Source organism: Lathyrus oleraceus, chromosome 4, assembly GCF_024323335.1.
Source record: "Lathyrus oleraceus cultivar Zhongwan6 chromosome 4, CAAS_Psat_ZW6_1.0, whole genome shotgun sequence".
Classification (NCBI taxonomy): Eukaryota; Viridiplantae; Streptophyta; class Magnoliopsida; order Fabales; family Fabaceae; genus Lathyrus; species Lathyrus oleraceus.
In genome coordinates this window covers 369,723,829-369,735,764 of record NC_066582.1, presented here as the reverse complement: position 1 = coordinate 369,735,764, position 11,936 = coordinate 369,723,829, and the positions used below count along the sequence as shown (strand labels likewise).

Below are 11,936 nucleotides of genomic sequence, written 5' to 3'. Positions count from 1 at the left end.
TATTCTTTGAATAAGCAAGTAGGAGGCGTACGCCTCACTACCGTGCGTATTCAACATCCACAAACAAACTTTCAAAACAATTCGAACGAAAAGGGAATAGAAGGCGCACGCCTTATTATTCCTCGAAAGAATTGAACGATTGGTGTACACCATATTGCTCAATCTTTCGTCGTTCCTCAAATCATCAACAAATCAAACCTAACTTCTCGCCCTCGAGCGATCGAAACCAATCAAATCCAAACACGTCAATTCAACTCGTCACCCCCGCGTGACCAAAACCCTTTCAAAAAGAACACTGTCAATCCTTTCTAATGCGCACAACAAACCAGTGCTAGAGCCTCCACCGAGAGTAGACAAGCCAGTGTTTAGCCGTTAGAACGCCGACCTACACAGTCGTTCATCAAAACAAAACACAACCAATATTCGTAGTAGCCCGAACTACGAATGCTCTGATTTCCTTATTGCACCATAAGGATACGTAGGCAGGAGATTGCTGTATCTTCGCGAGCACACTAATAAAAAACCTCCCATTTCCCCCATCCTGAGGTCTTCATCCACATCTATCATCAATTCTAATTACTCGAAGCAAGCAGATAAACAGTCAATTAACAGTCAAATAGCAAAATCAGACTAAAAGGTTCCCGTTGAGTACAACGGACGTGAGGGGTGCTAATACCTTCCCCTTGCGTAATCGACTCCCGAACCCGAATATGGTTGCGACGACCATTATTCTTATTTCTAAAGGTTTTCTCGATATTTTCCTATTCCTTCATTGGAATAAATAAAGTTCGGTGGCGACTCTGTTTCGAACAACATTTTTTTTTCCGCGTCCTATCGCGAGGGATCGCATTATCATCTTTTTTTGAGGTGCGACAATTACATGCGACTCTATATGACTAATGCACAAATACAAGCTATTCAAAATCCTTTGATTCTTAGTAAAATTGGTGTCCCCACAACGACAATAAAGTGGATGAATTTTTCTGAAATGAGTCATCTTATATCAAATGTATATGACTGAGTTTTAGTTTAGTTTACAAGACATAGTTTTTCGTAAATCGTTTTCCCTCTGCTAAGTTGCCCTCCAAATAATTTAAATGGCCGGGTTGTCTTGATTAGACAGATTGCTACTAAGATGCATTTTATACAAGCTTATTTGAAACGAGGGTGTCCTCTACCACCAACATTCGTAGAATGGAGAGAACGTCTTAAGGAAGAAACATCTGAGTGAGAACTTTGCTTTTTTGGATAGGATGCATGAGTTCTAGAAATTAAATGATGTTGAAAAATAATACAATAGAAAAAAGTCTAATGCGAAAAGTTCAATAAATTTAAAAAGATGTCATCGATTTTGATGCATTTTAATCGTATGTACTTCTAATTTTGTTGATTCACTATGTTCATTTTTATTCTTATATCTTCATTTTAAGATGTCCAAACATAATCTAAGCGTATAAATAAAGCATTACTTTTGAAAACAAATTAATTGTTGAGTTTCTAGTAAGAGATGAGTCCTCTTCAATTCTGGACAAATTCTACATAAGAGTTTTTAAATGTTGTGAAACTGAAGTTATTAGACTAAGGTTTTGCTTAAATTGATGCAATGAGATGATATGAAGTGATATGAGATGAAATAGAATAAGATTACATTGTTTGAGTTAATTAAAATCAGATCCAGTATAATAAAATTTTATTATTCTATTTTATTTCATTTCATCACTTTTCATTAGCATTGTTTCCCTTAGATATGAGGAATAAAAAATTACATCACTTTCTACTAGTATTGATCACTTTCTACGAGTATTGTTCCCTTTAATATGAGCAGAATGAAAATTTTCATCACTTTCCATCAGTATTGTTTCTCTTTTATATGAGCAGAATCAAAAACTTACTTTGTTTTTATCGCTAATTATTCAAATAATAAAGTAATAAAATTTCTATTTCACTCTATTCTATTTTTGCTAAATTTCAATAACTCTATTTATCTTAAGATATTAAAATATAATCTAAAATAATATAATAAAATTGTATATCTAACGAACTAGAAATTTTTGTCTTAAAAAATCTAGCATCATACTAACAAAAAATTATTAAAATTTATATATGCAGATGGGTGGCTGACCAATTAAATAAAAAAATATTAAAACATAATAATTTTTAGTTTTATGCTATCTTTACAAGTACTCTGGCGGTGAGCAAGTTGTCCATTTACATATGGATAGTACTGCTTATAAAAAAATAAGAATGGATAAAACCATATATAAAACCAATCCAAAATATCCGGATCCATGTCCAGATCCGCTTGGAGTTTCGCTTCACTTCTCTAGGGTTTCTCAAACGCATTATAGAATCTCTCCACTCTCAGATTTCCTCTATAGATTAAAGAAGCATCGGAGAACTAATTCCGTCGCCGGAAACCGAACGCCGTTGCCGGAAACAAAAAACCTGAACCGAAAAAAATGTCAAGCAAGAAGAAACACAAACGAAAACACAGCGACAGCGATGAAGACGACGACGTTTTCTACTACCGCTACTGCGCTTCGTCCTCAACCCCCAACACCACCACCGGCACCACATCCAGTAATCAACCCCAATCAAAACCGAACAACAAAGGATCATCAATAGGAGGAACAGGTGAACCCTTAGCACCATCAAAATCGACGCTATACGTTTCTAATCTAGATTACTCCCTAACAAACTCCGATCTCCATACGCTCTTCTCTACTTTCGGCCGCATCGCGCGTGTAACCGTTCTCAAAGACCGTCACACGCGCCTAAGCCGCGGTGTCGCGTTTGTCCAATTCGTTTCTCGTAATGACGCCCAACGCGCCGTGGCGGAGATGAATAAGAAGATTCTCAATGGAAGGACTCTAACTGCTTCTATTGCTGCTGATAATGGACGTGCTCCGGAGTTTATTCGGAAGCGCGTGTACAATACTGAGACTGCTTTGTGTTATGAGTGTGGGGGGCATGGTCATTTGTCGTATGAGTGTCCTAAGAATCAGTTGGGGCCGAGGCCGCGGCCTCAGCCTAAGAAGCCGCGACGGGGATTTAGTGGGCTGAGGGATAGGGATGGGGAGGAGGAAGGTGATGAGGAGGAGGAGGAGGGTGGTCAGATTGCTGCGGAGCAGTTTGACGATAATTGGGCTTCTGTTGTGGATGATGAAGCGGGTGAAAGGTTGCTGGGGAGAAACAGAAATGATGATGAGGGTTTGGACAACAACAAGACGAAGAAGAAAGGGAAGAAAGCTGGGTATTTCAGTGATGAGAGTGATCATGATGATGATGATTGATCATGACTATGTAGCATTGACACTTCAGATTGAAGGTGTGTGTTTGGTATTCCGCATTACCGCATTATTCAACTAGTCCTGTGTGTCGTGTCTATATATGTGCCAGTGTTTCATAGATCTAAATGGCAATTTTTTGTTTTTATCAAGATATGGTGTAATTGATGAAATTGTTTATATGTTGTTGGCTTGGTTGGATGTGTTTATGGTTTTGATCACAAGCACATGTTAGTTATTAGTTATTGTGGTAGTAATTAGTGATAGTGGTGGTGAATTGGTGATGAGCATTTTTGTGTATTCCATATTTTCATAGTTAATGAATGATGACAGACGAGTCTCTTATTTATCGGCTTAATTTAGCATTCGGTTTACCTGTAAAACAGAAAGGAAAAGCCTGTTCGTTATGTTTTTTATTTTGGTTCAGTTAAAACATGTAATGTAATCAAATTGTAACACCCTGGTTTACTTTATGCACATCTTGTTATCATATAAGTAAGGTTTTTAATTACAGTTGTGGTGGTTATGTTATGATATTTGATATGTAGAATATTGTAGTCAGATATAGCTGGATTTGATGTGGTTGTTGAGATCTTGAAAAGCATAGGTTGTAGACTTGTAGTCACAATTACTGTCGCCGTTCTTGTGGAAAGCAGTTTAAAACCATGGGTAACAGTTCTTCTGATTACCTTTACTCTTTGATGTCTACTGAGCATTTTTATGCAGATTGATGAGTATTTCTCAAGTTTCTCTTAGAATGCTTAAATTGCTTCTCCCAGAGAAAATGTGGTATCCTTTTCATGCATAATCACTTGGCTGAGCTGGAGAATAATACCAATTTGTGCCTCACCCTCGACACTAGGCTTTAAATTATAGGTTTAATTATTCTGTAACTTTTTGAACCATGGGCTAATCTTGAATGTCATTGTAATGATATGTAGAAAAAGAAATTGGTTATTGTTATGCTATTTCCTTTCTTTCTGAATTATGGCTTTGAATCGGATTAAGTATAGTTATATTATATGGAGTTTGGGGTCAATTGTTACTGTTGTACTGTTGGTTTTAAGCATTGTTGGTTTTGGATATATCTATAACTCTGAAACCATATTCAGTTGACAGTTATATATAACCGATAGATACCATATTCATGATTGTCTATATACTTTTGTATGCTCATATTTTTTACTAATTGAATCATTGTCTTATGGCACAAGTTAATGAAAATAGTAGAGTTCATATCCTCTATGAATAGGATTAACATGAAGCTTGATTACATAGTACGATAATTGTACTCAGATATAAAGATATTGGGAGTTTTGTGAAATTCAGGATATCGGTTTCTTGAATTTTGTTGAAGTTTGAGCAGATTCAAATAGGATTAATATGGGTGTTCTTGAAGAGGAAGTAGGTAAAAGTTTGGAATTTTTTTTCAAAATAATAATTATTTTTATTTTTTTTCAAAATAACTAATTATTTAAAAAAATTATCAAAATAACCAGGTTTGGTAGAGGATGCGTCAGATGAACTGGGGCACCCCCAATGCATAAAGAGGAGGCGTCAATAGCATTGGCGCATGCATTGCGCTCCTCACGAGGAGGCGCCACTAGCATTGGCGCATGCATTGCGCTCCTCATGAGGAGGCGCCAATACTAGTGGCGCCTGCATTGGGCCTCATGAGGAGGCGTCAATGCTAGTGGCGCCTAGGTGCATTTGGTTGTGTGGGCGCTAATTCATCTGGCTGCATGTGATGGTCATGTGGGCGTCAATCCCTCAAGCGCCCACATGTTTTGTCCGTCTCTATAAATACCACGCATTGGATGCAATATTTTTCACTCAAACTCATCTCCTAATACAATTCAACCACCATCAATTTCAATTTTCCCTGTTTCAACAATGTCTGCATACATTCAAAAACAAAGTGCTGATGTAATATTTTCTGCCGTTGCGGCTCCGGTACAGATTCGACTTTGGAACACAAATATGTTTGAACGTCTTAATCGGACGTTGTACAGTTGGTTAGAGGGAGAAATTGGAGAGGGTGAACGGATTAGAAGAATACAATGGCTTGTGTCCACGTTCAACCAACACGGAGAATTACGCGAATTGGTGGATATTAAGACAGACCAAGACGCTCGTAGGATGATGCATTACATGTTCAAAATTGTTTTGCTGGTTGTAATTGCATAGTTCTTGTATTTGTTATAATTATATGTGTTACTGTTTATGCAATGGTACTTTCGTGACAGACGTCTAATATGAAATAAATTTAATTTTTCATATATTGCAATAGAGGTACATGTAAATTTATCTGGTTGTGCTCATTCTAACACTAGGACAGTTATTACGATTGTGACCTAGTTGACGGCATGAACTACATAGTCTAACCATTTTGTTCGCCGTATCCATTTCGGTTCGAATTCGGATGCTGTTTGGGCGACCCTTTTTCTTCCTTCGCATAACTTCGTTGTGCCAGACGATGTCCCCTTGATATTCTGGCCAATAATCCTCTTTTGCCACTACGAAAAAACTAATTTTATAAACATTTGAAAGACTGACGATTTTGTAAACTTCAGATAACAAGTATGATGGATCCCTTCGAACCTTTGAGCATGCCGCAAGGACATGGGAGCGGGGGTACGAAAGGCTTGGAACTTTCTGCAGTCGCACTAACCTCTATCTAGTTCGACTCTGTACTGTCCCATCGGCATGCCCTCATTGTGATCCATGGACTCGACAACACTAAACCAACCTTTACTTCGGTCAAAGACCGTAACCACATGTGTGTTTGCTTTGGCAGCTTCATGTCTGATGAATTTCATCGAAGCATCACTGAACAACTGTCCAGATTGCAACACTGAACTCCATTTTAAGCGTCTGGTTTCAAACAACGCCCTTAGCCTGAAATATGTAGCATGCACCAAAGCGATTATTGGTAGGTTACGGATGCCTTTGAAGACAGAGTTCATTGATTCCACAAGATTTGTTGTCATGTGGCCCCAACGTTGACCGTTGTCGTATGCCCTAGTCCACTTCTCCAAAGGAATACCATGGATCCACCGTACCGCATCTTCGTTTGACAATCTTATTTCCTTGCGGTAGTGTTTGAAAGAAGGTTCTGATAATGCGTAACCTGCATTGACAACCTTCTTCCGCAACGTCTTATCTTTGATTTCCCGCATGAAATTCTGAGCAATATGTCTATTACATAACACATGCGTCGAAGGAGGATTTTGCCAGCCGTTGTCAATGTTATTATATGCACTGATGATTGAAGGGTGTCTGTCGGAGATCAAACATAAGTTAGGCTGAGGTGCAACGTGCAATCAGAGATTTCTTAGGAAAAAACTTCATCCCTCAGCAGTCTCCCCTTCAACTAGGGCAAAGACGATTGAAAAAATATTGATGTTCCCATCTTGTGCCACTACCATCAGTAACGTTCCTTTGTATTTTCCGTACAACCATGTACCATCAGTTTGTATAATTGGTTTACAGAAAGAAAAACCTATGATACCTGGTTGATACACCCAGAATAGACGGTGAAATATTTTATTTCCAACAGCACACGTACCATCTGGTGTATAGGCGGACAATTTGTTTCCAGCTTGACAATTGTCCCGGGAGCATATTGTTTTAGAGCCAACAAGTATTTTGGAAGTTGTTTGTAAGACTCCTCCCAATTGCCAAACACTTTTTCAATAGATTTTGTCCTAGCTATCCATGCCTTCCTATATGATGGAGTGTACTCGTACTCTGCCCTAATATGCGAGATTATTGTACTCACCTTTAATGATGGATTGTCGCTAATAACAGATAATATTTCATCACATATTAGCTGAGAGCTTAATTTACGATGATCCTGGATTGGGTTTGTCAGCATGCATGTGTGATCTGGACCCATTGATCCAATCTCCCAAGACTCGCTCCTCTTCCGGTACGAAGCTGACAACATAAAAAGGCAGTGCTCATTCGGACAATAAACTTTATACCTCGATGCGTCAGTTCTGTCAACTCTGAAATCAGCTGATAGTTGCATGTGGAATTTCTTAATGGCTCTTACACATTCCTCTTTTGTGCGAAATGTGTCTCCTTGTTTCAAAGATCCTTGCATCTGCACGTAAGGATTGTACCATACATCTGCTAAAGGTTCATCTGAACCCAAATTTAACCTTGTCATCTGTTGGGGTGGGCAGTATACATAACTTGTTGGTATTGGCTCCTCTTCCTCTTCAGCGTTCACCATCGAATCAACCATGATCTCAGATTCTTCTTCTTTGTCATCTAGAACATTCACCTCAGCTTGTTCGTCATCAGTCTCACAAAACACTTGTGACTGATCAATGTACAGAGACACCTGTTGTTGATGTGGTAATATATACAACTCTATATCGTTGTAACCAGATTGTTCGTGACTGACAAACATATGCTGAATATCATCATCATCTCGAATCTTCTTCTGATAAAATTTAACCTGGTTTTCTACAAACCAAACCGGATTTTTATAGATGATTTGGCCCACATTACTGCATTGCAATTTCTTTTCTATTCTTTGTTTCAGATGTGAAAAATTTGATCGTCGATTTATTGTAAACCGAGTTACCTCTGTGTTTCGAAAACAAAACCGAACAACTGATGATCAAATATTTCACCTTCGACATGGGCACTGATCATGTAATGTTGTGTGGAAGACATTTTGTTGAAATATTAAATATGTAGATATCTTTAAGGGAATTGAATGCATTGCTAAGTTGTTCATCCACACAACATAAATAATGTTTCATTGCTAACTTGGTCGTTGCATTGATAACTTGGTCATTGTTTGTACAAACTTGACCATGCATGTAGTAGAAAGAATCAACCATGCAGAGAAAAGAGTGACAAGAACACACATGCGCCTGAGCCCTGAGATTCCCACCTAGGCGCCCATTCCCTAGGCGCCATAAAGTAACTGGGGCGCCAAAAGGATGGGTGCCTCTTCACAAAAATTGGTCTTATGCGCCACTAGGAAGGGCGCCCCTTCCCATTGCCCTACACTAAGGCGCCAAGAGGAAGGGAGCCTCTTCCTTGCATGTGAAGAATCACATGTAGGCGCCAAGAGGAATGGCGCATCTTCCCTTACATGCTATCTCTCACATGCTTTCTGAAGTTTGTCATTCCCTTGTCTTCTCTTGCCATTCCATGCAACCAATCACATTCATCTTAGGTTGCAAACCTACTCACTCATTCATCTATAAATAGCCTCTCATATCAACAATATCAAATCATCTTCATCAATACTCAATTATATTCTTCTACCACACTTGTTTCCTCTACCACACTCAAGCTTTGCAAAATCAAATCATGTCTTTGTTGACTATGGGCGATGAACATAGAGGCACGCTCGAGAATATATCGGCATTTGTATGTCATCTCTCTCTTTTTACTTTTTCTATTTTTAGTCTTATACCTTTGTTATCTATGTTTTTCTTACTTCTTATAGAGTTGTGCTTGTTGATTATGTATTTCTTCTTCTAATTGCATTTTCTTACTTTTTTATTATTAGGATCCGAAGCGGTTTAGATGTCGTGTACATGAATATGTACCCCACGATCCTTTAATAGAACCATATATTAGAGGATGTGGATTTGGAAATCTACTCAACATTGTTTCGTACTCGGTGGACTACAAGTTCATTCTAACTTTGTTGGAGAGGTGGAGACCCGAGACCCACACATTTCACCTTCCGATTGGTGAGTGTACCGTCACACTTGAGGACGTGTACATGTTGTTGGGTCTCCGTATAGATGGAAAGGCAGTGAATGATCGAGTTAACCAAGACAACAATATCTGCAATGAATTATTGGGTGCCCATTTGCTAGACGACGAAACTGAGGGAGACACGTCCGGTCAAGCAAGGGGGCAAGGTATAAGTTTAAAATACCTTAAACAATATTATGCCAGTATAGTAATTCCCGACGATTCAACCGAGTATGAGAAAATAATAAAAGCTTGGTGTTATATTATGATTTTATTTGATAATTTTTTGTTTCCAGAAAGTACAGGTAATTTTGTAAATATAATGTATTTACCTTTATTACGCAACATTAATAAGGTAAACACTTATAGTTAGGGTTCAGCTGTATTGGCCCATCTATATAGTGCAATGTATAGAACTACAAAAAAGAATACCTATATTTTTTTTCATGTGCGTATTTGCTTCAAGCTTGGGGTTGGTCAAGAATGTCGTCGCTCGCCCCGATAAATGAGCGCCCATTCGTGTTCCCGTTTGCAACCAAGTAAGTCTAACACTTTACCATTCACCATTTAGTTAATTATATTTTATATTATAATTAATAGTAAATAATATTTTTCACTTCTTTTTTATCTTAGGTGGTCAGTAAGGGGAATGAACTACAACAGGTGTCTGAAACACGCTATTGTAGTCTATCGAAATCTATTGGACCACATTGGACATGACGATGTAATAATCCTACCCAACTATATTTTAATTTAAAAATACTTCTCAAATTATTTTCCATCTAATCGTTTCGTATTGTTTTACAGTTTGTCTGGAGGCCATATCTGGGTCTGGATCATGATGTGAACCATGACGATGCTGCAGTTTGGACAACGAAGACACCGGTTATCCGATTCACTATGGTGGAAATGCACCAGAGTGACCGGGTCAAACTGCAGTTCTGAATGCTACAACAGATTCCAGAATCTCCCACGTGTTTGGGGAATTGACATCAAAAAAGGGTTGATGCACAATGGGATTATTCTGATTGGAGAGACTTTGCAAAAGACATGTGTCGTCCATAGAGGAATCAAAGACAACACATCTTGAACGAACCAGATATCCATGGTGCAAGACCGACTCAACAAAATATATGGCATGGTTTAGATCGGTAACAACTCAACAATTTGTATCTGAGCCGCGGTATTTGATGGATCCACGCCAACATGCTTCGTCATCGTATGCCCCACAACAATTCACCACCCAACACCAATGTGAACCCACCCAAACCCAACAACCAACCATACAACATCAACCAACCACATACACACAACAACCAAACACCCAACATCGCAACCCGTTCATGCCAACCACCCAACAACCAACCATCCAACGTCGCAATCCATTCATACCTCTCACTCAAACACAAAACCAAGAATCAAACCCCGCAACCACAACTGTCTATAGCCCAGATGATTCATATGGGTCACTTCATCGTAGCCCCCCATCAATAACACCCAACCATTGTTTAACTATAGTCGCCCCAGAAACCATTGCTTTGTTTCCAAAACGACTCAATGACCCAATTTGGGCAACTATATCGTCCCCAATTCACTCAACCACAACGCCCTAACTACGATGACATGGGCACCGAACTCCATTACGGAAGCGCGTTGGCCAGAGCCCCTCCGGATATTGGGAGCAAATGATGACACATCTATCAAATACCGCTGGAACTTCCGTTGGACCTTCCAACCAACCATCGCTCGATCAGGTCAGCACAAAGACCCCAAACACCTCAAGAAAATCGTGGAAGACCTAGGAGATAAACTAACGCACCGGGATGTGGAACAGGGGGACGTTATAATCGGACGGGTCATTAGTTTATTGTCAGTCCAATGTAACCAATTATTACATCATCAATGAATTTTTTTTTCATTACTATTCTTTTTATTAAATAATAAAAATTAAATATTAATAATTAAAAAAAATAGCAGGGGTGTATGCGCCAGATGAATTGGCGCATACACCAATCAAACATACATAGGCGCCACTAACATTGGCGCCTCCTCATGAGGCCAATGTAGGCGCCACTAGCATTGGCGCCTCCTCACGAGGAGTCTAATGCATGCGTCAATGCTATTGGCGCCTCCTCTTCATGCATTGGGGTAGTCAATTTCACTGCCGCATCCTCTATCAAACCTGATTATTTTGGTAATATTTTGAATAATTGTTTATTTTGGAATATTTTTGAAATAATGGTTATTTGAAAAAAAATTCTAAAAGTTTGTTTTAATATATTTGTAATATTTTAATACAAATAAATAAAAAAAAAAATTAATTATAAAAACTGATATATTTTATTAGTTCATAATGTCTATTGATTGCTACTCATTCCATCCTAAAATAAAGATAGTTTAAGGTTTTATAAATTGTCATAAATGTATAGGAGAATAATGACTTGAAGAAGTTTTAATTATTTAATGGCATTCTGAAAAAATTGATATTGAAAAAGTAAAATGATGTTTTTTTTAGATAAATTTTGTTTGGTAAAATAATTTTGAAAAAAATGAATACCTCTCTAATGAAAGTAAAGTTTTGAAAACTAAACAATAATGCAGCGTTGGTTCACTAGCGAACCAAAATATTAGTTTTTAAAATTGAGAGTAAAAAATATAATTTTAGCAAATAGAAGATAATAAATAAATTTAAGTCAGTATTTTAAAAGTATTTTATGTTTTTTTTTAAATTATGAATTTATATTGTGAAAAGTAATCTAATAATTTTAGATGTAATTGATGGTAATAAATTCAGAATTTGAAATTTTAATTCTTTGAAATATAAAATATAATATATATTTTTGGTGACGATTAGGGCTTTCATTGATAGAATTTTTTTTGTGACAACTCAGAATTTGAAATGTATATTCTTTTAAA

General features: G+C 37.7%; 1 protein-coding gene across 1 annotated transcript; it reads left to right on the top strand.

Annotated features, from left to right (window-relative positions):
• The first annotated feature begins 2,330 nt into the window (after positions 1 to 2,330).
• Positions 2,331 to 3,293, top strand: LOC127135544 (U11/U12 small nuclear ribonucleoprotein 31 kDa protein). Its single transcript, XM_051062208.1, has one exon. The coding sequence runs from the start codon at positions 2,460 to 2,462 to the stop codon at positions 3,291 to 3,293; it is 834 nt and encodes a 277-aa protein (XP_050918165.1). The 5' UTR covers positions 2,331 to 2,459.
• Positions 3,294 to 11,936: the final 8,643 nt, after the last annotated feature.